This window comes from Aethalodelphis obliquidens, unplaced genomic scaffold (genome assembly GCF_003676395.1).
Source record: "Aethalodelphis obliquidens isolate GAN/ISIS:26980383/991018 unplaced genomic scaffold, ASM367639v1 scaffold2, whole genome shotgun sequence".
In the NCBI taxonomy this organism is placed as follows: domain Eukaryota; kingdom Metazoa; phylum Chordata; class Mammalia; order Artiodactyla; family Delphinidae; genus Aethalodelphis; species Aethalodelphis obliquidens.
Genome location: NW_020837946.1, coordinates 56,386,636 through 56,414,075, shown reverse-complemented (window position 1 = coordinate 56,414,075; position 27,440 = coordinate 56,386,636). Strand labels below are relative to the sequence as shown.

At 34.0% G+C, this 27,440-nt stretch overlaps 1 protein-coding gene across 4 annotated transcripts in view; it reads left to right on the top strand.

Annotated features, from left to right (window-relative positions):
• The window catches only part of MTX2 (metaxin 2), a 63,903-nt gene that overhangs the window by 25,025 nt on the left and 11,438 nt on the right, over positions 1 to 27,440 (top strand). Inside the window, exons 3-6 of one of the 4 annotated variants that reach the window (XM_027127527.1) lie at positions 18,760 to 18,837; positions 20,865 to 20,937; positions 25,945 to 26,021; positions 27,275 to 27,367. In XM_027127527.1, coding sequence (XP_026983328.1) covers positions 20,877 to 20,937; positions 25,945 to 26,021; positions 27,275 to 27,367 — 231 coding nt within the window. In that variant the 5' untranslated portion in view covers positions 18,760 to 18,837; positions 20,865 to 20,876. Of the gene's footprint in view, positions 1 to 12,499; positions 12,647 to 18,759; positions 18,838 to 20,846; positions 20,938 to 25,944; positions 26,022 to 27,274; positions 27,368 to 27,440 lie in introns of all 4 variants that reach the window. The other 3 variants (XM_027127532.1, XM_027127518.1, XM_027127531.1) reach the window with 3 other exon arrangements.

Below are 27,440 nucleotides of genomic sequence, written 5' to 3'. Positions count from 1 at the left end.
ATTATAACTAGTGTATTTTCTTTCTTACGGTAATCTTTGAGAGGCAGAACTTCTTAGTTGGTTATACTTAATAAATATGGACTTTTTACTGCCTTTTTGGCAGGGGGGATAAGGAAGTTGAAATTTAAGTTTAGTTTTCAAATACTAATGACACAGTGTCTAGCTTATAAAATGTACTCAATAAATATTTGTTGAATGAAGGGTTTATAAGTGTGGTAGAAGCAATCTTGCTTGATAACTGATAGCACAAGTAAATTATTTGCTGTGTGTGAAATAGTGTCTTCAATCTTTATACTTTTGAAAAGATAGCTTCAGGGCACAGTGAATTTTTTTTTTTTAACATCTTTATTGGAGTATAATTGCTTTACAGTGGTGTGTTAGTTTCTGCTTTATAACAAAGTGAATCAGCTATACATATACATATATCCCCATATCTCTTCCCTCTTGTGTCTCCCTCTCTCCCACCCTCCCTATCTCACCCATCTAGGTGGTCACAAAGCACCGAACTGATCTCCCTGTGCTATGCGGCTGCTTCCCACTAGCTATCTATTTTACGTTTGGTAGTGTATATATGTCCATGCCTCTCTCTCACTTTGTCACAGCTTACCCTTCCCCCTCCCCATATCCTCAAGTCCATTCTCTAGTAGGTCTGCATCTTTATTCCTGTCCTGCTTCTAGGTTCTTCATGACCATTTTTTTTTTTTTTAGATTCCATATATATGTGTTAGCATACTGTATTTGTTTTTCTCTTTCTGACTTACTTCACTCTGTATGACAGACTCTAGGTCCATCTACCTCATTACAAATAACTCAATTTCGTTTCTTTTTATGGCTGAGTAATATTCCATTGTATATATGTGCCACATCTTCTTTATCCATTCATCTGTTGATGGACACTTAGGTTGCTTCCATGTCCTGGCTGTTGTAAATAGAGCTGCAATGAACATTGTGGTACATGACTCTTTTTGAATTATGGTTTTCTCAGAGTATATGCCCAGTAGTGGGATTGCTGGGTCGTATGGTAATTCCATTTTTAGTTTTTTAAGGAACCTCCATCCTGTTCTCCACAGTGGCTGTATCAATTTACATTCCCACCAACAGTGCAGGAGGGTTCCCTTTTCTCCACACCCTCTCCAGCATTTATGGTTTGTAGATTTTTTGATGATGGCCATTCTGACTGGTGTCAGGTGATACCTCATTGTAGTATTGATTTGCATTTTTCTAATGATTAGTGATGTTGAGCATCCTTTCATGTGTTTGTTGGCAATCTGTATATCTTCTTTGGAGAAATGTCTGTTTAGGTCTTCTGCCCATTTTTGGATTGGGTTGTTTGTTTTTTTGATATTGAGCTGCATGAGCTGCTTGTAAATTTTGGAGATGAATCCTTTGTCAGTTGCTTCATTTGCAAATATTTTCTCCCATTCTGAGGGTTGTCTTTTCGTCTTGTTTATGGTTTCCTTTGCTGCACAAAAGCTTTTGAGTTTCATTAGGTCCCATTTGTTTATTTTTGTTTTTATTTCCATTTCTTTAGGAAGTGGGTCAAAAAGGATCTTGCTGTGATTTATGTCATAGAGAGTTCTGCCTATGTTTTCCTCTAAGTTTTATAGTGTCTGGCCTTACATTTAGGTCTTTAATCCATTTTTAGTTTATTTTTGTGTATGGTGTTAGGGAGTGTTCTAATTTCATTCTTTTACATGTAGGTGTCCAGTTTTCTCAGCACCACTTATTGAAGAGGCTGTCTTTTCTCCATTGCATACTCTTGCCTCCTTTATCAAAAATCAGGTGACCATATGAGGGCACAGTGAATATTTTAGCTCAAGCACTAATTCTTAACCCTTTTTTTAAAAAAATATTTATTTATTTATTTTTGGCTGTGTTGAGTCTTCGTTTCTGTGTGAGGGCTTTCTCTAGTTGTGGCAAGCGGGGGCCACTCTTCATCACGGTGCGTAGGCCTCTCACTATTGCGGCCTCTCTTGTTGCAGAGCACAGACTCCAGACGTGCAGGCTCAGTAGTTGTGGCTCACGGGCCAAGTTGCTCCGCGGCATGTGGGATCTTCCCAGACCAGGGCTCGAACCCGTGTCCCCTGCATTAGCAGGCAGATTCTCAACCACTGCGCCACCAGGGAAGCCCCCTCTTAACCCTTTTTTAGTTGCCATTTTTGGGATAACTCTTTCAGGATCTCATGAAAGCTACTATGGAATGTTTCTCTAGGAAACATTCCAGTGCGTATAGAAGTATAAACATACCCAGGCAATTCTGCATGTGGTTTCAGGAGGCTTACTGATATCCCTGCTGAAGGTATCTGGGGGTCCCTTGTTAAGAGCCTCTAAAACTAAAGAATAGTAGTTTAGGAAGTACTGAAGTAATTTTCACCAATAGGAAGGTTATTTTGGGTAGGAATAGACCAGTAGTTCTTAACTGAGGGAGGATTACTACCCCACAGAGGACATTTGACAGTGTTTAGACATTTATTTTTTTTTTAACATCTTTATTGGAGTATAATTGCTTTACAAACTTGTGTTAGTTTCTGCTGTATAACAAAGTGCATCAGCTATATGCATACATATATCCCCATATCCCCTCCCTCTTGCATCTCCCTCCCACCTTCCCTATCCCACCCCTCTAGGTGGTCACAAAGCACCAAGCTGATCTCCCTGTGCTATGCGGCTGCTTCCCACTAGCCATCTATTTTACATTTGGTACTGTATATGTCAATGTTACTCTCTCACTTCATCCCAGTTTACCCTTCCCCGTCCCCGTGTCCTCAAGTCCATTCTCTACATCTGCATCTTTATTCCTGTCCTGCCCCTAGTTTCATGAGAACCATGCTTTTTTTTTCTTTTTTTAGATTCCATATATATGTGTTAGCATACAGTATTTGTTTTTCTCTTTCTGACTTACTTCACCCTGTATGACAGATTCTAGGTCCATCCACCTCACTACAAATAACTCAATTTCGTTTCCTTTTATGACCAAGTAATATTCCATTGTATATACGTGCCACATCTTCTTTATCCATTCATCTGTCAGTGGACTCTTAGGTTACTTCCGTGTCCTGGCTATTGTAAATAGAGCTGCAATGAACATTGTGGTACATGACTCTTTTTTGATTATGATTTTCTCAGGGTATATGCCCAGTAGTGGGATCGCTGGGTCATATGGTAGTTCTGTATCAATTTACATTCCCACCAACAGTGCAAGAGGGTTCCCTTTTCTCCACACCCTCTCTAGCATTTATGGTTTGTAGATTTTTTGATGATGGCCATTCTGACTGGTGTGAGGTGATACTTCATTGTAGTTTTTTTTTTTTTTTTTCTCATTGTAGTTTTGATTTGCATTTCTCTAATGATTAGCGATGCTGAGCATCTTTTCATGTATTTGTTGGCAATCTGTATGCCTTCTCTGGAGAAATGTCTATTTAGATCTTCCGCCCATCGTTGGTTTGGGTTGTTTGTTTTTTTGATCTGGAGCTGCATGAGCTGTTTGCGTATTTTGGAGATTAATCCTTTGTCTGTTGCTTCATTTGCATATATTTTCTCCCATTCTGAGGGTTGTCTTTCCGTCTTGTTTATGGTTTCCTTTGCTGTGCAAAAGTTTTTAAGTTTCATTAGGTCCCATTTGTATTTTGGGTAGGAATAGACCAGTAGTTCTTAACTGAGGGAGGATTACTACCCCAAAGAGGACACTTGACAGTGTTTAGACATTTTGATTGTCACAACTGCTAGGGAGGCTGCTTTTGGCATCTATTGGGTAGACACCAGGGATGCTGTGAAACAGTGCATGAGATAGTCCCTCCACAGAAAGAATTATCCAGCCCCAAATGTAAATGGTGTCAATGTTGAGAAACCCTAGAATAGATGGTTTAAATAGTTTTCAGCCCAAACCAAGATATCGTTATATTACTGTTAAAAAAAATTAACATTTTAAATAATCTGGGGAAGGAAAGAATAAAGAAATCTTAGTGTGTACCTTATCTAGTAATTCTGTTTTTATGGTTCTTATTAATTTCCTTTCTCACCATGGCATCTCAAATCACAGTTGCAATTAAAACCAGAAAATAAGAACCTTTTAAAATGCAGAATTTTGCATAACTTTTAATTTTTTTTGTTATCCTACATATGTCACTTAGATGATAAATTAACCAGCATATATTAAAAATTCTTGGTTTTCTTCAATATTCTTTGACTTGACAGCTGATAGTAGCCATGACTATAAATGTGACTTTTCCAGATATCTGATGTAAACTTTATGGAGTAATTTTCTTCTATATAGTGGACCAGTATCCGTTTAGAAGAATCAGTTAAATGTATAAAATTGATCAAAACAATGTGATGGGTATCCATAAACTGGTTATTTTCTAGAAGATATCAGATATCAAGCATCGGATATTTTAGTAGTCTGCCAGTTAAGCCATCAGGAAATTTAAATTTTACTTACCACATAGAATTGGCATTTATTATATTCCTGGAACTGAGTGGTTAGATTTTTTTTTGTTGTTGTTAAAGGAACTTCTTTGATTTCAGTTTAAAAGAAAATAAATTTTTTTTCCCCCATGGCTGTTATTTCCTCTTAGATTTGCTTTCCTTCTTTCATCCACAAAGTATTGGTATTACCTGAAGTGTTTGCCTAGTCATAAAATAATCTTGTATGTTGAATATTTTGAAGTATTAGAGTAGCGTGTTCCTCTGGTTCTCATGAGCAGTGTGTGTGTGTATAAATATATATACACACACACATATATATGGCAAGGTGCACATACACAGTATTACATACACAAACGTGGGGGAGAGAAATCTTCTATTTCATAATATTACTTCCACTTTGAAGCTTGTAATGGTTGGTAAAAGAATTTTGATAACAATTCTCTGTTGCTATCCTCTCATCCCCTAAACCTAAATCAACTGTCCAGTAAATATATAATGTATATAATGTTGCCCATATATGTAATTTAAAATTTTGAAGTAGCCCCACTAAAAGAAGTAAAAAGAAACAGGTGAAATTAATTTTAATAATATATTTTATTTAATATTATCAAATATTATCATTTTAACATGTAATCAGTACATAATTTATTAACGTGATGTTTTTGGTTTTTTTATATTAAGTTCAAAATCTGTTGTGTATTTCACACTTACAGCACATCTCAATTTCTGCCAACCACATTTCAAGTACTCTGTATGTAGCTGGTGGCTCTTGTATTGGGCAGTACGTGTCCAGAAATACTGTATGAGCAAATGCATATGGACTTCAAAGTTTTCTGCAGAAAATGTTTCATTTGATTTTTCTTCAAGAAGTTTATGTCTTTACTGATTCAGTATATGTTGTTTTTTATAGCAGATTCCACAAATGAAAATGGGTGGTTGGTCTCTGTTGCAAATACCTTAAACATTACTCTTTGTTTCAAGTTTCCTCATCTGTAAAATGGAGATATAATAGAAGCTATCCTACTGGGTGTCATGAAGACTGAATGTGTTAAAAAATATGTAAAATATATATAAAAATTAAAGCATTTAGAAAAGCACCTGGCATATTGTAAACATGCAATGAATATTGGTTATTATTTCCTTCTTTCCTGATTCTTTGACAGAAATATACATAATCAGTGTCAGCATCAGGAATGGAAGCTTGCAGGCTTTGTAATGCCTAAAGTAATTAAAATAAATGTTAGGTGTAAGAATTATTTTTGGACATATTTAAAGCTGTATGAACATTAATAATTTTTATATTCATTGTTTCATTCCGTAACTAAAAGTTGTTAATATAGAGTGCTTGAATTCAAACAAACCATTATTTTAATAATACTAAATAAGGTTTGTTTTAAAGTTGAGTATTTATTGAATGCTTTTATTGTCTAAGGCACCTTATTGAGAGCTTTTATGTGCATTATCTCATTCAATCTTTACCGTAACCCTAGTGTAGGGCACTATTATTAAGCTCATTTTAAAGATGTGGAAACTGAAGCTCAGGAAAGCTCTGGCCAAGGTCATAGAGCCCACAAATTGAGGAGGTAAACAGACACCAACAGCATTGGTGGAGTGCCTACTATGTACTCATCACTGTGCTGAGCACTTAATTCTTATGAGCTCATTTAATCCTTATAATAACTCTATGAGGTCAGTGCTGTTATAATCCCCATTCTGCAGATAATATTAATAAGAACAACAGTAATAACTGAAGCTAAAATTTACACAGCACTTACTCCATGCGCCAGGTCTTGTTCCGTGTGCTTTAGGTATCATAGATAATGTTTACACACAGGCACCATATGAGGTAGGTAGCATTGTTATTTCCATTTTGCAGATTAGGAAGTTGAGGCAGAGAGGTTAAGCAATTGGCCCAAACTTATATAATTAGTAGTTGACAGAGTTGGAATGCAAATCCAGGGAGTCTGGGTCTAGAGTCCACCCTTGTAACACCTTGCTGCATACCAGTCCAGTCCAGTGATACAGACCTTTGGAGTTTTATCCAAAAATAAGTAGACACTTAATTCAAAAATCATTTCTGACATTTCCTAGCAAATTGTATCTTACAGTTTACGGATTACATTAAGATGTGAGAGAGAGATATGTTGCAGCTTTTGGATCTCTGAGATGTGATAAAGGTAGTATTACCTATGTTATGGGTTATTAGGAAGTTCAAGTTAGGTAATAAATGGGAAATTCTTTTGAAAAAAGTGAAAGCAATAGAACTACAAGATGATGTTGAATGCTGAGTTAGTGCCTATTTTTGCTTCAAAGATTTATATACATATTTTGTGAATGTCTTTATATAATAAAATGTTACTTCTAGTAAGTTTTAGAAAGGATTTTTGTTTATTATATATGAAGCCAATTTAAAAAGAAACCTGTTTTCCTTTTTTGTATGGCTTAATCTAAATATTGTAAAAGTTTAGTTATTGAATTTATTTTTTAGAGAGTGTCTCAAACTGATGATTATTAGAATGCTGAATGAAAAAGTAGTCTTACTTTTTACTTCTTCATTTTTTAGTTACTTCAAGTAAGAATAACATTTAAGCTCAGGTTAAGGGAAATAATATTCTTATTTTTTCCTATCCTTTGTGAATAAATACTTAATCTCTAAAAATGAAAGGGAACACACAGAAAAAAACTATATTCTTTCTGTTGAATATGTTGTTTTTTTTCCTTCAGGTTTTGTGGTTTTTATTAACACAGGCTGTTACAAAAAAAAATTTGTTTTGCTTTTTTAAAATTATATCTAGTCATATAGATAGACTAGAAAGAATTATTTACTATTGGTACAAAAGGAAATAAACTGGGAGACCGAAGTCCTATTTTAACAGTAGGAAAATATAGTTTAAGCTATTCCATTGAGAGCCTGCCTCTCTGTATGCTCCCCCAAGTTTAATCATTAAAAATGTCAGCATTTTTATAGGCCCCATTAATACTGGGCCATGAACACTAACATGTCAGATCTGCTGATAAGCAGTTAGCTGACCCTTGCTTTTTCCTTTTCACAATTGATGCTTTTTAGGTGGACATATTAATTTGAAGTTAAATGATAACATCCTAATGTAGTGATTGGGGAAGAACAGGAAAGAGGAGTATCTCTCTTTCCTTCAGGACTGCAGGTCAATTGTTGCATTGGAGAAAGAACTGTGATTATGAAATTACAGCTGTTGTAAACTTGTTGTGTCATTCAGATGGTCACAGTGGACAACTTACCTATAGAACTTTAGAGGAAATGATTTTGAATTTTCAGTTTGGTTTAATACATTTTCTACTTTAAACAGCTTGTTTATGGTTGTATGTAGTTTCTAAGTGTCAGTTTAAACCTGATATAAATACAATAGGTGGGAATGCAGTGATACATTCATTTTAATAGAGAATTAATAGAATACTATTTTATGTAAAACATTTTTAAATTGATATCTTTCTTAAAGTTTTATAAAGTATAAAATTTTAGTTTTTTAAAGTATGTTTATCCCTTCCACTTGATCATTTTCTGCAAGATGAGGCTTCTGTGTTCACTTTCAGGATTTGGAGAAGGAAAGCTAAGGGATAGAGAGAATTTAGTGGATCCTTTTCAGTGTTCTAAAATGAGCAAAATAAAGGCTGCAGATGTTTCCTTGATATCACTGAATTTAAATTCTTCAGATTGAATGTGTTACATTACATTACCTTTTTTATATCAGAAGTATTATAAAGCATTTTGGTGATATATGCATATAACACCTGGAATGATTTAAATGTATAAAATGTGACCTTTAGGAGGGATGATTGTGAACTTAAAGTGCAAATAGAATTTAGCAGATTAAAAAAATTCTCAGTGTTAATATTAATCCCTCAACACATAAATGGTATGGTGTATATAAAACATTTAAATTAATCTTACAGATTTGTGAAAATGAAGTATATTCAAAATAGAATTAGATGGCTATTAGAGTTGTCATTTTTAGTAATTAGTGAAATAATGTAAAATGGTTATACAGGATAATGGTTTGCTAATATAAATATCTATTTAACTTAGCAGAAATTTACATTTCTGTAGTTCTGAGAGTTTGCAAGTTAGAGTATCAACCGTATACTTTTCTGTTTAAAAAGTAAATAGCAAGCAGGATTTTAAAATTTGTTACTGTTAAACAGAACAATAAAGACATAGCAGTAAGATGAAAAAAATGACAGTCTATTTTTTAAACAGAAAAAGGCTAGAATTCTTCATGATTAGATATACAGTATCAACGTAATCGATCTAGCAGCATTATATTTGAGCTGAAAATGCACTTAAATTTGAGACCATACACTACCCCGTGTGAGCGAAACATCTTTCATATAGTTCTAAGATGAAATTACCCTTGAATGAATAGCATCTTCATTTATCTTCAAACCTCTTCTGTGCTTTTAGTGAATCTACTCTTTCAACATTCTACAACAAGAATTACATTATACCATTATACCAGAGTATTTCTGCAGTGTGAAATAGATTGGTTTGGAAAATGAACCTGGCTTTGATATAAATTACATTGCCAGGTACAAAGGAATTTGTTATTTTGTTTAAAATAGTCACAAATATAATTAAGGTCTTAATTTATGTTAAACTACAAATATGGCTATTACTTTAACTGGATTAGGAACTTAATCTGTCACTTCAAGAACGATACCTAACACTCTTCATTTGTAACCTTAGATACATTATTTCAATTACAGGGTCTGCAGCTGTTTGATATAAAAAGTGAATTATTTTGTAGATAGATTTGTTCATGGTTTTTAATTTTAAAACATGTCTCTTCAGTAAGGTGGAAAATAATCCTTCAGTTGTTGTCACAGATTTTCCTTTGTGTTTGGGTAAAACAAGATATGAATTAAAATTCAGAACCATTTTTATTTTGTGCCCTGAAAATGGTATTGCGTGCTTTAGAATAGTTCTTAGTGAGTTCTTACCTAAAATATTTCAAATTTAATTATGAAATGAATAGAAGCTTTGTCCTAAAGAAGAAAACCTGAGGCCTGCTGTCTAACGATAACTGGTAATGGTTGGACTGAAAATGGATTTTTTTCTATTTAGAATTTGGATAATTTTGTTAATGTTAAGTTTACATACATTTAGAAACTATGTTTATAATCCCTTAAATTCTACAGTGTTAATCAATTTAAAGCACTCAATCTTTTAAAAGGTTATTGAGGACAATTCTTTAAAATTTTGAGTTCTTTTAATATTTTTATTGGCAAGCAATGTTGATTTTATTGCTTAAGTGCAATTAAAGAGTATTGTTATGTATTTAACTTATAAGATAAATGTTCATTTTATTTTTGGAATAAAGAAAAGAAGTTAATTGGTGTTGTTCACTGGTAAATGATTCAGTATCGAGTTACCATTAGGTTATTAAAATGAAATGAATACATTTTATATTGCTGCCATCTACTATTTAACTTATACTGAGAATTTTAAATTTAGTGGGTTTTGTTGTTATTGTTATTGTTATTTTTCTCAGTTGGGAATATTTAATCTGTAAATCACAAAACTTTACAACATTCATTATAGGAACTCAGAAAAAAAGTAGTTTCCTGTCATTATTCCCAAATTGTTCATTGAGTGCCAGCTCTGTGACTGGTACTATATTAGGTTCTTGGGTTACAAGAATTATTCTTTCTGTGTCTTTGACTATTTTATAACTCTTTTACTTAATTTTGACCCTATGATTTACTTTTATTTATATTTAATTCTAACAGGGAAAGCTTATATCTTTTCCTATTCTGGTTATCTTTTTTGTTGCTTTCTTTCTGCACTTGATTTTTTTCTACAGCTGTCAGATATTGATATATTTAAACTTGAGTCATATATTCCAAGAGTGGTTTTCAGGTGAGAGTTGTGTTAATTAGGAAGGTCCTATTTTCTGATGTGGTGTTTCATATGTGCTCCCAATAGCATTTCATGTTTTTGGTAACAAACTTGCTGTATTTAGAGCTTTTTGTGCATATTGAATTGTGGTTTCTGATGATTTCTGCATAGCTAATTTTTTAAGAAGTTGAATTCCTGTTATTGTTTTTCTAAAACATACCTACTTAAATACCTCTGAATTTAACAGGAGTTACATTGATCTTTTTAATGCAGTGAGCTTTGGTAACATAAAATAACAAAATGCTAATCTTTATTGTAGCTTACTCGTTTTCTATGAACTTAGGTATGTTTGTATTTATTGTGAATATCTGTGTCTTATTCATTAAGCAATCGTTTATTGAGAACCTGTGGTGTGCTGAGGATAAAGTAGTGAACAAGATAGGCGTGGTCATCATGTACTAATGGAACTTATGTTCTGTAGGGGGAGGCCTTTTATCAGTTTCATCAGTGTGTATGACTTTGAAAAATTATTTGTAAAGTAAAAGTTTATGTCAATACCAAAATGTCTTCAGTTGTTTTTGCCTTGTTGAGAAGATTTTATATTGTATAAGCTTTTGGTTATGTTCCCTTATTTATTCTTTTAATATCTACTTAGAGATTTCTGTCTTAGTGCACAATTTTTCTATTTTGATTATAAATAAATATAACTAAGTTACAGTATATAATTATTATTTGCCCTTTTCTCTTAAGGAGGTGTTTAATAGGTAATAAAATAAGTGAAGTTTTCTTGTGAAATCACCAAGGTTAAATAGTCTTTCTTCTTTTGCAGATAGCTTTATGAGTATTTATTATTACTAATATTATTACTACTAATTTTAATAATAATACCTTATATTTATTGAAATACTATTTGCCAGACAGTATGTAAAGTGTTTTACATACAATACTTCAGTTAATTTGCAGAATAAGGTGTCTTCATTTTAGAAATGGGAAAGCTTACAAGGTAAAGAAACTTTCTCAGATTAACAGTCATCACCAAGATTCCACCCAGAGCTGTCTTACTGCTCTATTAACTTCTTTTTGTTCTATATTGACTTTTAAGACTGATGCAGGGGATTCCAGTTTTTCAAAAGACACCATAGTCTCCCACTTAAACAGTTTGCTTCTTAAATCTCTACTCTGTTAGGATCCATTAGGTTCTGCTAGGGCACTTAACCAGTGACAAATAAGGAGTGAGAGTGTGCTAATAGTAGCCCAGTCATAAGAGTGGTATGGCTTATGAGTCAGCAACAGAAAGTCAAATTACTCTAAATGATGGTAAGGACAGCATCTCAATGAGGCAGCATCTTCCATGTGCAAATGCAGTGACCAGGGTGGGCCTGTTGTTGGCTGGCTGTGTTTCCATTCAACCAGGGTTGAGCCCTTTACACCATTTCATGAACTGAATATTTTTAATTACCTTTTTGGTTGTTGTTAACATAATGCAATTAAAACAAAGGATATTTGATATTTTAAGGTTTTTAAGGTTGTAGATTCTATTTCCTTACTTTTGTCAGGGACCATCATAATTATTGTTTTCTGTAAAAGAAATTGATGACTTTTTGGCTTAAATTTAATTCCACTGATTTCCCTCTAGATTTTTTCTGGAACACTATTTGAGATGTTTCGTTTTGTTTGATTTGCTCATTAATGTTATTCTGCTTACCTGCTTATATTAATTGTGAGACTTGCATGCTTATTTTAAATTTTCTGACAACTGGGACATAGTTGCTGAGATTTTAAAGGACTCCGGCTGACAGTGGCTCCTTCATGTGTTACTTCTCAGTAAATTTTCAGAAGATAATACTGTTCTTATCAGATGGTTTCTTAGCTTCTTAAAGCTTCTTGTTTAACCAGGTGTTAAATTGACTTTTCAGTTTTTAAGCGTGGTGGGCTATAGATGCAGAAAAGATCAAAGATTAAAACTGTCCTTGATTGTGTTTTTATTCTGCATAATATCTGTAGCTCTACCCATTTCTTAACACCTTGATATTACCATACTTGCAGGAAAGTGTTGACAAAGATGATACTGATTTGTGGGTATTTCTGTCACCTTTGTTCATAAAAGAGATGGGGTGGCCTTTGAGATTGGGCTTCTTGATGTTTCATTAGAATCTGTTTATTTGGTTTCAAAGCATATAACTGTGCCATTTGCAACTCCAGACCTTTGAAAAGAGAGCAGAGTTTTCTGCTGTTCATTGCCTGTCAGAAGTCTAATGGAGAAGCGGTAATTAGAGAAGACCATCTAAAGACCCCTGAATCCTCCTCCTCGCACCAAAACCTGCTCATCCCACAGTTTTTCCTATTTTGGTAAATGGCAATTCTGTCTTTCTTATTGTTTATGTGAGAAACTTTGAGTCATCTTTGGAGTCCTCCAAAGGACATAGTCCTTTTTTTGCTATGTCCACATCCAGTTACCAGCAAATCTTTTTGGCCCTACCTTGAAAACATAGCCAGAATCTGACTTCTTACCACCTCCAGCTCTCCTATCCTGGCCTGGGCTGCCATCATTTCTTGCCTGGATTAGTGCAAAATTTTCTTAACTAGTTCTTGTGTTTCCACCCTTCTACTCTTTACAATCTAATCTCTGTATAGTGGTTTGTAATCCTTTAAAATGTCAGTCAGATTCCAGCAATCCTCAGCTCAAGCCCCTGTAATGATTGTTCGTCTCACTCGGATTAAAAGCCACAATCCTTACAATTATCTATATGTCCTACATGATCTCCTGGTTGTCTCTCTGAGCTTGTCTCTTACCACTCACTTCCTTAGTCTGCATTGTCACACAGGTCTCGTTGCTGTTCCTCAAACACTCCAGTTGAAGCACAGAACTGCTTTGAACTTGGACTGCTCTTCTCCTAGAAACCTACATGGCTTGCTCCCTAACTTTCTTCAGGTTTATGCTCAAATGTTATGTTACCGGTGAACCCTTATCTGACCATCCTACATATAGTGGCAATACCCTCACACTGCTTTGTATTTCTAAGTAGCAGGAATCACAGTGGATCTATTCTTGTTTATTTGCTTATCATCTGTCTCCATTAGAATGTAAACTCCATGAGGTCTGGGACCACTCTATTCCCAGTGTCAAGAACAGTTTCTGATATTACAGCACGTGCTCAATAATACTGAGTGAGTGAGTGAATAATTGCTTTCCATTCATTCTTCTAGATATTCAAAATTATATCCTCCTACCAAGTTAGTTCACAGGAAGCTATGCAATGGACCAAATAAATTAGCTTTTTGCAGGCCTTATTAAGCTATGGTTTAAGTGATTTGCTCCAGGCCTTTAGAAGAAAAATAATACAAAAAGGAATTCTGCATTTGGTGTATACTGTCTTATGTCATTCAGTAGCCCAGATGAGAAATGTCTTTGGAGTTTAGTGTGAGAAGTTCAGTTGAGGGGCAACCCCATTCTCTTTTGAAGGCTACAAATATTCCATTAATAGATTCACCACAGTTTATTGAACCAGTCTCTTATTGATGGATATTAGGCTATTGTTATAATTATTACTTTGCTACTATAAATAGGGCTTAGGTGTGAATATCCTTATATATATCTTATATAATCTTATGTAAATATGCCCATATGATATATTTCTAGCAATACAATTACTGGGTCAAAGGCTATGTGTATTTAGAATTTTGGTAGATGTTACCAATGTGCCCTTTAAAAAGATTACATTGATTTATACCCCGACCAGTGGTTGAGTATAAATTTTGTTTTGAATTTTGACAAAAGCAGCCTTTTTTTTCCCCCTGTGTTTTTATTATCAGAAGTTTCTATTGTTTCATTTAGAAAAGTTCATGTATGACTAGAACTAGGTGTACTGAGTTTTGGATTCTCTACTCTTTGTTTATTTTGTGGTTTACGTATTGTTCAGATTTTTGTGTGTTTGTTCATTTATTCATTGAGCTGATAATTATTATCTGTTATGTACCAGGCACATAACTGGGAATTACAGCAGTAAAAGCTAGTTTTAGAAGACAGAGTGTTCTGAAATGAGAAGGAAGAGGAATCAGAAGCCTTGCCACCGTGTTACTGAAGGATTGCTGTTACAGGATCCCTGTCTATATTTCTGACGTTCTTTTTTTAAAAATTTATTTTATTGACGTATAGTTGATTGACAATGTTGTGTTAATTTCTACTATACAGGAAAGTGATTCAGTTATACATATATGTACATTCTTTTTCATATTCTTTCCCATTCTGGTCTATCACAGGATACCGAATGTAGTTCCCTGTGCTCTACAGTAGGACCTTGTTGTTTATCCATCCTATATATAGTAGTTTGTTTCTGCTAACCCCACACTCCCAGTTCATTCATCCCTCCCACTGCTGCCACCCCCACCCCACCTGACCCCAGCAATCACAAGACATTCCTTTATCTGCAACATGTGTTAGGTTTTCCCCCAACATTTAAGATGCTAGTTTTATGATCTAATAAAAGGAGTGGCACTGTTATCTAAAATAACTTTAGAATATAGGATTTAAAGTATTTGTAAGGGTCACATTGATTGGTAACAGATTGTTCTTATTTCTTTAGACTCCTGGCCTTAGTTTCAATTATATGTAAATGAAATATATTGTTTCTCAAAACTAGTTTTTACAAAATATTTGAGCTGTAGTTCCCAGAAGATATGATTCAGAAGTAATTACTGAAGAAATAGAATTTAGAATCTTCATGGATTATCATAGGTGTTACCTTCTGGGATTGTTTCTAGAATTTCTCTGATTTAAAAGTTGTCCAAGTATGCTATTTCTAAAGAATTTAGAGTTAAGAAAAATGTGTAATCTTTTTATATTTTTTGCTTTTTTATAATAGCAATTGGTAACATTATATATCCTTTTTAGCTTGGAATCAGGAATTTTAGAGTTGCTGCTCATGTTAACGGACATTTGAGTTCCTTTATTTGATTATATGGACGAAGTTGCTAGGAGCATTCTTGTATGTTAGTGGCTATATGCCTCGTTTCTTTTTGGTGTATTTCTGGGAGGGGAATTGTTGGCTGACAGAGTAGGCATCTGCTTAATAGTCAATATTACCAAACAGTTCAAAGTGGTTGGCTCGTTTACCACTCCCACCATCAATATATGGGAGTCTTATCACACACAGAAAACAGTCGACTGTCCCACCCTTACCTCACCCCAAATCCTGATACCCAGAAACAACCACTTTCTGTTCTTTCAGCTGTATTTTTTTTCCCTTGGTATTTACCTCTATATTTCTAAGTAAGATGCTTGTGTTGCCATTTCATTTTTTAATTTAAATATATCTATTGAATTCCACTATGAAATTTACCATTTGCAGCTCTCTTCCGCTTCTCCTTCTCCATTTTCCCAATAGTTCTTTAACTTTTGTTAAATTAATATTCAGTGTTTATATTATAATTAGAATGTAAATATTGACCCCAGCTGAGTGGCTTAGTGTACAATGAACATATTCTTTCTATATGATTTTTTTTCCATTGAGTAAATAATTGCTTTATTTAATTCATTTGGGTAGTTTTCTCTCCTAAACTCTTTGAACTGTAAAACTCCCCCTCACAATGGTCAAACGCGTCAGGTCCTTTATTTATTTATTTATTTATTTCTTGGAACTATTACCTTAGAAAGCCCTGTTCCTTCTACTTTAATTGGGACAGTTTCTTACTTGGTTGGCGTCATAGCTCGTTGTTAAGACTGCTGTTCATCATCATTCAGGGAATTCTTCTTGCCTTCCTTTTGTGTTGGATTCCCTAATTTTCTGTATCCTATGTTCTTTTTTTCTTGGTTTATTATTTTTATTTTAGGCTTTTAAAAAAGACCTTGCTTGTGTTATGTTTTTTTAAAATTCTATCTTCACACCTGATTGATTCCTTGGCCACATGTAGAATTTTAGGTTGGCAAGATTTTTTGTTAGAATTTTGAAAGCCTTTTGTCATCCTTTAGCTTTTGGAGCTTCTTTTGAGACATTCAGTGTCATCTCAGTCCTTTGTATGCTTTGCTTCTTTTCATTTTCCTTTTTTCCCTTTTTCTTTCTTTCTTTTTTTCCTTTCTTTCCCTTTTTCTCTCCTTTCTTCCCTCCCTCCTTTCCTTTCTTCCTATATGCCTTGAATAGATTCCTTGACCTCCCTGTACTTCTGTTTTCTCATCTTAAAATAGGGATTTTTTTTTTGTACCTACCTCATAGAGTTAAGCTCTTATGCAAGTACCTGGCACATAGTAAGTGCTCAATGAATATTAGCCATTATAATTTTTCTTTGAAGTTGCTGTCTGCATTTTCTGTTTCCTCTCAACTACTTTTTTTTGTAGTTTGTTTTGGCTCTGTATGTTTGAGGCTTTCCTCAAATATCTGTTGATCTCTGCTAACAATTTATATTTAAGATTGAGGCACTAAAAAGCTGATGGGGCATTGAGGAACTTTTTGACATGCGGGCTTCACTATAGACTGATTGCACAGTGGCCATTTTTTGGCCACTGTCCCTACCCCTCACTAAAATCATCAGTATTGGTAGGTGTTTTCTATGGAGGGGTACTCTGGAGGACTTACTGTGGCTGCCAGTGTTTGGGAGCTGAGAGGGAGAGGGTGCTGTGGCTCTCTACAGTGTACATACTTTCCCTTAACCTTCCTTCCAGTGTGACCCTCTACCCAGGGCCCTCTGCTGTGCTTGGGTCCTGAGTCAGGAGCCTCTCTGGTTGGGTTTCTCCAGAGAATGAACCCCTGTCTCCTGCCAGATTGGGGGCGGGCTAGTTGTCTGATGCTTTTACAGACTTTCATCCAGTTCTCCTATTTTTACTCCTTTACCTCACCTCTGCCTTCTGTGGTACTTGGTGCCTCCAGTTTCGGAATCTTCCCAGTTTCTGTGTTGCAAATGTATTGATTTTCTCCTCTGCATGCCCTTAGGTTTCAGCTTCCTCTGCCCTGCTAAGTCTGCTTTTTATCTTTAAAAATGGGTTGACATCTCTGGTCTGCTTTGGTCTCCTCTTCCATTCTTCGTGTTTTTCTGGGTTTACACATTTTCTGCTTCTTCACTGTTACTTCATTGGATTTTTTGAAAGGTTGCAGAGATAAATGTGTAAGTTCAATCCTTCATGTTTAACTGGTTCTCGATGATCTAGTATTACTTTTTTCCTTTGAATTTTTTTGTGGAAATAAAAAAATATACAGACGTACCCTTCAATGAATTTTTTTGACACTATGAACTTAATTAATTCACTCAATATGTTGAAACTACATGAAGCTGATTAAATTTCAGGGTCTTAGACTTTAGGTACTGGGTATTATGTTCTGTGTGCATGTGTGTGTGTTTGAAAAGTCCTACCATGTCATATGTTTAGGTACTCAGTAAATTTATATTCAAAGAATATATTGATTGGCTGTGCTTTAATTTATTCATTCTAAAGTTCTTAGTTTTCACATTTTAATAAACTTACCTGACCCATTTTGTCAATTGGGGTTGCTCAGCAAATGAGTAAACCCTATATTAGTTCTTTCTGAAAATTGAAAATATTATGGTGTTTAATGTCTCACAGTCATCACTGTAATACTATGCAGGTTGTTTTTATAATATTTAGCCTAATCTCTTTCAGATGATGTCAGCCTGTTTTGCTAAGGTATCTTTTATGCACTGATTACCATTGCTATTGCTATTGCTATTACCATTGCTATTGCAATAGACCCACAGTGTCCAGTAGAACTTTCTGTGATGACGGAAATGTTCTGTTATTTGTACTGGCCAATAAATATGGTAGCCACTAGCCACATATGGCTGTTGAGCATGTGAAATGGCTATTGAGCATGTGAAATGGCTAGTGTGACTGGGGAACTGAATTAAAAATTTTATTCAAATTTAATCAATTTAAATTTAAGTTAAATAGCCACAGGTGACTAGTGGCTACCATACTAGACAGCACAGTTGTAAATCATTGTTCTCATAGGATCTGCTAGATTTTTTATTTAAATTATTTTATGTTGTCAATCACTTGAATTAGTTTGGAATAATGTATCCAACAGAGGAATAGGAGTTGGCTGAATTTTCCTAACTTTCCTTATTATGATTAGAACTACATTTTTCTTTGTATTTACATAAGAATAAAAGTATGCAGATTGCTATTCAGAATTGAAAATAAAATGTGTTTTAGGTTGGTGTATCACACCTGTTTTAATTAGAGTATTTGAGGTGCTGATAAGAGATTGAAAATGCAAGTGAAAGGTGAAAGTCCTATTCTGGAGCCTCAGAGATTTTTCTCCTGTGCTACAAGAGAAAGGAGAAATACTGTTGAATCAAAGTCTGTTTTGGATTTGGAATTTTTATATTCTTGAAGACAGTAATGGTAATGTTTTGGTTTGCATTTTTAATGTTTGGATGAAAATACTGTGTTTGTGACATCAGACTTCTTTGTGATTAATTCAGATTAATTCAGAAAATTTCTTTTGAATCAGGGATGAAGAATAATTGCAGTAAATGCCATAAAGTTAATCTTTGGCTAAGTAGAATTGTGCCATCAATTGAGGTCTGTGGTAAGTTGAATGTTGTTAAATTGGTTAAAATTAAGCCAGTTAGTTTTTAGTAAAGAAGTAAAAAATTCACAGGACTGGAAACATGGCTTCAATTGTAGAACGTTTCAATTTTGCTTAATCTCTTTTAGTGAAACACAGCTTTTTGGAACAATGATTAGTACAGTTACCAATATACATGGAGGTTAGCAAAATATACCATATTTACTATTTTATATAGTACTATGATTGATAACTAACAACTGAGTATTATTCTGACCTTTGAGAAGATGCATTAAGCAGTTCTTTCAAATTCTTTTTGTTCTTCTGAAGGCCTAAACCCCCTCTTGGTCCTACATTCTCGGCAGATGGTTTTTTCTCCCATTTCACAGAATATGAGCACTCCCTCATTTTCTTGTCCTTCTCACTTATCAGATTGCAGTCATCATCACTGATGCTGACCACCCCTTGCAAGTACAGTGGAAAAAGTGTCCTGTTTCCTGAAAAAAACAGATGCTTCCACCTGTGCTCTTATTTCATTCCTTTTTATCTTCTCATGGATCTTGTATGTCAGTTATTTTGGCTGGTTCTTGTCATTTCAGCCTATTTCCTATATAAGTTTTAACAAGCTCAACCTTTTTCCATCATTGGGTACAGATACATATATAATAGAAGGGAGCTGACCCTTCTTAATTCCCTTCTTCCTTCTCAGTCTTCTTGAAAGGTCTCTTTATACTTATTCTAATTCTTCCCTTCTTAGCAATCCGTGTTTTAACAAGCCTTCCACATGACTTTGATGGTACACTGAAGCTTGAGAACCACTACCTGGAGCCCATACTTGTGGGCCAACCAAGAAGCTCACTATTATTGTTATAAATTGGGAGCATAGGTTATAGTATTTAGAGGACTGTTAGCTATACTTACATAGACATAGAGGAGTCAACTTTTGTTTGGGTGAGGTGCTGTTTAAACCTAGAAACAGTAATTGTTGGTAAATTAGTCAGGATTAGGTTTGGCTGTGAGTTATGGAAAACCCAAAATAGCAGTGGCTTAAAAAGATAGAAGTTTCTTTCTTTTCTTTCTTTCTTTTTTTAATACAAGTAATCCAGGTTTGGGACTGAATGATTATCAAAAACTTAGGCTTCCTGCTTCTTCTTGTTGCTCTACCATCTTCAACACTCAGCTTTTACTGTGATTCAGTTTGGCTACGGTGGCTGTAAGTCATCTTTTTCACATTCTAGTCAGCAAGAAGGAAAAAGAGGAGAGGTCATATCTCTTCTTTTTAAAGAAACTTCCCGAGCAGTTGCCCGGAACTTTGAGTCCCGTTGGCCAGAATTTAGACATTGGTCACACCCAGTTGGAAGGAAGCTTTGGAAATAAAGTTCTTATTTCAGGCAGTCATGTGTGAAGATATAATTAATGATTTTAAAAAATTGTTGTATAAAATTATATGGTTTGCATTTACCATAAATAATTTAACAGTTCCCTATTGTTAGACAATTAAGTCACTTATAAAATTTTTGTTGTTATAAACAAAGTAAAAATAAACAATTCTATACCTTTAAAAAGTGAGTTAATAAGCATGAAAGCTACACATTAGGATGTTGAGTATTATTGGAGAGAACTTTGAAGTAGTAAAATTAACATTTTGAGAGTTTTCCCCTAAGACAGGAAAGATAAGGATTCTGTAAAGAAGTGGAAGTTAGTAATAGCTTATAAAGTTTGGACTTTAGTCATCTGTTAAAGAAAATTAAATAAATACACAGTATTGCTGACTTACATAAACTAATGCAGTAAAATAAGTGGATAATTTACATTTGTGTGTATAAATGCTTTAAGTTTTATACATTTACTGGTGTCTAAGTCATATTGATTTTTAGTATTGAAATGACATTTTATTTTTGTCTTAGAGTACAAATCTTTCACTTTAAGTTGATTCATTCTTTTTCTTTTCCTGAGCTATTAAGTTTGGAAAAGAAATAAATAAAAAGTTGTGTTCGAATATGCATATACTTTCACTAGACTTACTGTAGACTTCTCTTGGTTGACAGGCCTTTTTGCAGATGTGTAATCTGCCCGTCAAAGTGGTTTGCAGGGCAAATGCAGAATATATGTCTCCATCTGGTAAGTGTTTTTTAGTTTTGTTTTTCTTCTCTGTTAATATTCTGCATTGATAAAATTGCAGTGATAGTCCAGTTTGTACCTAGATTTTTTAAATGCCTATATTTTTTGTTTACCCTTTGAAGAATTTTCCCATTCTATAAAGTAACAGTTGCAAACTTGACAGTCTTGGGGTGACATGTCTACTCATTTCAACTCTGTGGTCAGAGATGATTACTGGAAAGTTAGGGGAATTGTTTCAAATAGTAAATGTTAAGAAAATACATAATCTCAGATTTCCCCCAGTCTTATTTACATAGGACTGTTCCTTCTTCAGAAAACAAATTTTAATATGTGAATCCATTTATTATTAAATACACTTCTCTAAATTGTATTCTCCCATTATGCCAATGGAAGAAGAGAGATTGTGGAATAATTAAATTAATGTGTCATAGATCTGTCTTTGAATGTCTTTGGTCTTTGGTTTCTGATTCTTTTTGTTTCATTTTAAGTTTTTAAGTTACTTTTTCTTACTAAGGTTTTAGCCTTTCTGTTATTTTTTATAATCAGTATTGCCTTTTCTGTGTATCATGTATTAGTAGATTAAGGTACAGTTTTAAATAAATGTGATTCAGGTAATTTTTAATATAAAAATATAGTGCCACCAAATCTGATAAATAAATAGAATTGGTATGGGTTATTATAATTATGGTTTTGCTGGAGCAATAATAACACATAGAACCACTGCTTTATGAATAAATTCGTTGAATATAACTGATTGGTACAAGTGTATTACGTTGCTTTTTAGGGAGACATTTATCGATCTCTTTATTGTGATGATAATTTAGGAATGACTTGGATCGTTAGGAATGACATTTTTTTCATCATAAACTCTTAAGGGTGGTAATAATTGTCAACAGTTGTGAAGACACCCTCTCTATACACACTGAAAATTCTATATGAATATCTCTACATTTATAGGTTTATGAATATACATTTTAAAAACGTTTCAATAAAATAATTTTTAGACTTATAAACATATACATCTTTTAGATTCTTGAAGGCTATTAATTGAATCATTTTGTTTTAAGTTTATACATAGGTTTTATAAACTTTATTGAATTCTGGTGAAATGAATTATATTGGGTTCTGTCCATCTTCTTCCTCTGTGTAGTCATACAAAGAGTGTAGATATACATATAAAAAGGTTAGTAATCTAATACTAAAGTTAATATCTTTGACAAATCAAGGAAAAGCCATATAGCTTATCCACCTATTTCCTAAAATGACTGTACTATATGTAGTATTACCTAGGTAGTTATCCATCTTTATAGATTCTAGGAAAGACAAACATAAATAGTATAGAGACTACAATACATGCATATATACATATATGCATAGGAGAAGTCTCCTATAGGTAGATGAAAATGACACTTTCTATTAAGGTATTTAAATTTCATCATCTCTAGTGTTTCTTTCATCATATGATTTGGGTGACCGTGGGAATGTGTTATATTTTATTTGCTTGTTTGATCTGGTTGTTGGTAGATTTTTAAAGCAGAGAACATCATGGAATAGACCACTTGGCTAAGAGTTAGGAAATTTTTAGTCTAACCCTTCTGTGACTTTGTCACATGTTAACAGTTTTCTTGGGAAATTTCACTTCTTTTCTTTGAGCCTCAGTGGCTTCATCTGTAATATGAGATGGTTGCATTAGATGACATCCAAGGTCCTTTCTATTTCTAATATTCTCTGAATAAATAAACTTGCTTGGCAACATCTTGCTTTCTTTAAATATAAAAGTTCCAAAAATGATTATTCTGCCTAAAATGAGAAGCAGGGCCTTTGGGGTTTTTTTTATGACCTTTGATTGGTGCCAGAGAATAACTGTCTCACTCTGCTTTTGCCTGATCACCTCCAATAATAAGGATATAACACTGGCTCCACCTTAAGTCAGGCTAGTGACAGAAAACATTATTTACTTCTAACTTGTTGCCTTGATTTTTAAAAAAAATTAATTAATTAATTAATTTTTTGGCTGCGTTGGGTCTTCGTTGCTGTGCATGGGCTTTCTCTAGTTGTGGCGAGCAGGGGCTACTCTTCATTGCGGTGCACGGGCTTCTCATTGTGGTGGCTTCTCTTGTTGCGGAGCATGGGCTTTAGGCGCCTGAGCTTCAGTAGTTGTGGCACGTGGGCTCAGTATTTGTGGTTCGCGGGCTCTAGAGCGCAAGCTCAGTAGTTGTGGAATGCGGGCTTAGTTGCTCCATGGCATGTGAGATCTTCCTGGACCAGGGCTCAAACCCGTGTCCCCTGTATTGGCAGGTGGATTCTTATCCACTGCACCACCAGGTAAGTTCCTTGTTGCCTTGATTTTTATTTATTTCTTTGTATTTAGAGATATATGAGTATTCAATTGGCTACCCACACTGCTTCCCTGCTTCAGAATCTACAATGCTCAAAGTATTTTTAAGAAAAGAAATAAAATACAGGCATACCTTGAGATACTGTGGGGTTTGGTTCCAGACCACCACAGTAAAGCGAATATCACAATAAAGTGAGTCACATGGATATTTTTGGTTTCCCAATGCATATAAAAGTTATGTTTACACTGTACTGTAGTCTGTTAAGTGTGAAATAACATTATGGCTAAAAGAACACTATACATATCTCCATTAGGAATATTTTATTGCTAAAAAATGCTAACCATCATCTGAGCCTTCAGTGAGTCAAAACCTTTTTGCGGGCGGAGGGTCTTACCTCCATATTGATGGCTGCTGGCTGATCAGGGTGGTGGTTGCTGAAGGTTGGGATGGCTCTGGCCATTTCTTATTGTTTCTTTCATTCATTAATTCATTCACTCATTGATTGATTGATTGCTGCATTGGGTCTTCGTTGCTGTGCGCGGGCCCCCTCCAGTTGCGGTCAGTGGGGGCCACTCTTCGTTGTGGTGTGTGGGCTTCTCATTGCAGTGTCTTCCCTTGTTGTGGAGCATGGGCTCTAGGTGCGTGGGCTTCAGTAGTTGTGGCACATGGCATCAGTAGTTGTGGCTTGCGGGCTGTAGAGTGTAGGCTCAGTAGCTGTGGCGAACGGGCTCAGTTGCTCCGCAGTATGTGGGATCTTCCCGGACCAGGTCTTGAACCTGTGTCCCGTGCATTGGCAGGCGGATTCTCAACCACTGTGCCACCAGGGAAGTCCCTGGCCATTTCTTAAAATAAGACAGCATTGAAGTTTGCCTTTTCGATTGACTCTTCCTTTCACAAACGATTTCTCTGTAGCATGGAATGCTGTTTGATAGCATTTTACCCACAGTAGAACGTCTTTCAGAATTGCAGTCAGTCCTCTCAAGCCCTGGTGCTGTTTTATAAACTAAGTTTATGTAATATTCTAAATCCTTTGTTGTCATTTCAACAGTCTTCACAGCATCTTCACTAAGAGTAGATTTTATTTCAAGAAACCACTTTCTTTGCTCATCCATAAGAAGCAACTCCTCATCCTTTAAAGTTTTATATTTATAACAAATATAATAATAATGAAAATGTTTGAAGTATTGTGAAAATTACCAAAATGTGATACAGAGACATAAAGTAAGCAAATGCTGTTGGAAAAATGGCACCAATACACTTACTCAATCGGGGTTGCCACGTACCTTCAGTTTGTAAAAACACGCAATATCTGCAAAGCACAATAAAGCAAAGTACAATAAGACAAGGTATGCCAGTATAAACTCTGTCTTCCAAGAACTCCAAACTGGATAATGAAAATGAGAAATATACTTTGATCTCAAAATGTACCACCACAAAATACTCTTCGGTCTAGACATTCATTCACAAATCGTTTTCATTCTTTGGTCATATTATCTCAGAGGACCTGCACTATTTCTATCAGTATAGTAGTTACAAAGATATTATCCTAAGTTTAAAAAGAGTATGATCTAATTCTTAATGCAGATAAGAAATTTTTTTCTCTTTTGAAAGATTTATAAAGCGGTAGAAAAAAGGAATGCAGAATTCAGTGTTTTTATATTGGTAAATGGAAATGTCTTCTAAATACCTCTGTTGAGTTGTATTCCAAAAGGCCTGCCTTTCCTTTGTAATGTCCTGTGGACGCAGATGAAGCTTTTGTTGGTGCTGTGCACCTCATCCATTACCCTCAGGCTGTCTAAGCCAGAGAGGAGTGAATCTCTTGAAAAGGACCACGAAGAAGCCAGCTGTTAGTGTGAACTCTATTTGAACTAGGTCTGACAAAGTTTCATCCTCTAGCATTTGAGGTAGACTTTATTGCTATTTGGAGATCGTCATCTCTGATAATTTCATCTATTATTAGTATTTGAAAAAATGAAATATTACTTTTTTAATGTGGCATTTATTTAGGGAAACCAGTTTTTGTAAGCATACTAATTCTTTTTTCCCCACATGTGTTGGGAGCATACTTTGTATTATAATTTATAAGCTAGCATACCTTCAAAGATTGTTATTGTCTTAATTCCTGAAATTTTTGAGTCAGATAACATTTATTAATGCACCATTATGTGCTTAAACAATTGATCTGAATGGGTACCTGAGATTTGAAAGTAGTAGATGTAAAAAAAAAAAAAAATAAGCTTCATAAATGTAGCTTAAATATAGATTGATTCATTGTACTCTGAAGGGAAGGCCTAGTTTAATTTTTTCGGATCTATCAGTGGTCATGAACCAATGACTAGGCTTGGTTCATATAATTTGAATAATTAGTATTTACTGCTATATAGTGATTTATTAGTGTTAGCTCTGAAAAGGGAATATTTTGATCTGTTATTACATATAAGAACTCTAGAAATGAATCTCCTTTTTTTTTCTTTTGTTTTAAAATTAGTAATTAATGTTTAAAAATTTTTAGAATTTAACATATGCATTTAACTATAATTTTCAAAAGTCATAGTGTTAGGAAACTGTGTGTATTAATAAAACATATCCCAGTTTTGTGTTGATTTCCTTTTTAGCACAAACTTTAATTTATGAAGAGTGTTTTCACATTTTTTTTCCCCCTCAACAGGTAAAGTACCTTTTATTCACGTAGGAAATCAAGTAGTATCGGAACTTGGTCCAATAGTCCAATTCGTTAAAGCCAAGGTAATAAAAAAGATATTAAATGCATTTGATCACAGTTACTTTTAAATAAGTCATTCATCATTCTTTAGGGTGTTGTAACATTTACGTTGATTTTAACCTAGTTTTACAAAATGCTGATATAAACTACCAGAGAAATATTTCTAAAGAGTAAGTTTTTCCCCCCATAATGTAAGTCAGTGGCAGAAGAGGCCATTTGACTTTTACAAAGTGATAGATAATTTTCTAACTCATGCTTAAGAGAATTTTGGTCACAAATGAAAACTCTTCATTGTTGTAAAATATCAGGTTAACCTTTGAGAAGAGAGTTATAGAATATGTTTAAAAGTTGAATGTATCAATGCTAATTTACCCATTTGAATTATTATTCAGTTTAGATTTTAATAGTTATCAAAGAACAACCTCCATTAACATTTTGGGGAACATGCTTCCAGAATTTTTTTTTGCATATGTAGAAAAATACAGGTCATACTATTATGTATTATTTTGCAAACTGCCTTTTAAAATCATCAGTGTGTTTTGAAATTCTTCCATTTAATGACTATAGATATATGTTATCCTTTTAAATTGTTGTATAATATTCTATCATATGGATGTATTATGATTTATTTAAGTCTTTATTGATGGACACTGAAGTTGTTGCCAATTTTCTGCTGTTATTGAGTGCTAATACAAATATTCTTGTACGTACACCTTTGTACACTCGTTAAGTTATCTCCTTAGGATAAATTCCTAAGAGTGATAATACAGTGTTATAGGGTATGCATTTTAAAAATCTTACAACTAAAGCTTATACTATTTTATGCATCTACTCATTACTATACTGTATTAGAATTTAAAAATTAGTGTCTATTTCCCTATCCTTTACTAATAACATTTAAGAAAATCTTTGACCACTTTATAAGTAACACATGTCAATCTTTGGAATTTATTTTATTACTAAAAAGGTTAGTCTCTTAAAAAAAACAAGGTTTACTGACCATCGCTCTTTTCTTCTTTTGTGAAATAATAATGTAATTTTGTCTCTTGAAAGATACATTTTTATAATGACAAGTAAATACTTATTAATATTTTGTAGTGATAGCAAAGTATTATTTTTTCACATAAAATAATTATGTTTTAGGGGGCATTTTGGAAATGAATCCATTGGACATTTACAGTAAAACATTGATGTTGTATTACTTGGTAGTAAGATAACTGAAAGTTTTTGTATATTTAATATGATGCTCTTTTAAAGTTTTTTAAATTCCCTTTAGGGCCATTCTCTTAGTGATGGGCTGGATGAAGTCCAAAAAGCAGAAATGAAAGCCTACATGGAATTAGTCAACAATATGCTGTTGACTGCAGAGGTATAATAGAAGATAATAGGCCTTGAAAATAAGCTTTTTCTCTCATAAAAGATCATTTTTCTTATGGGTTATG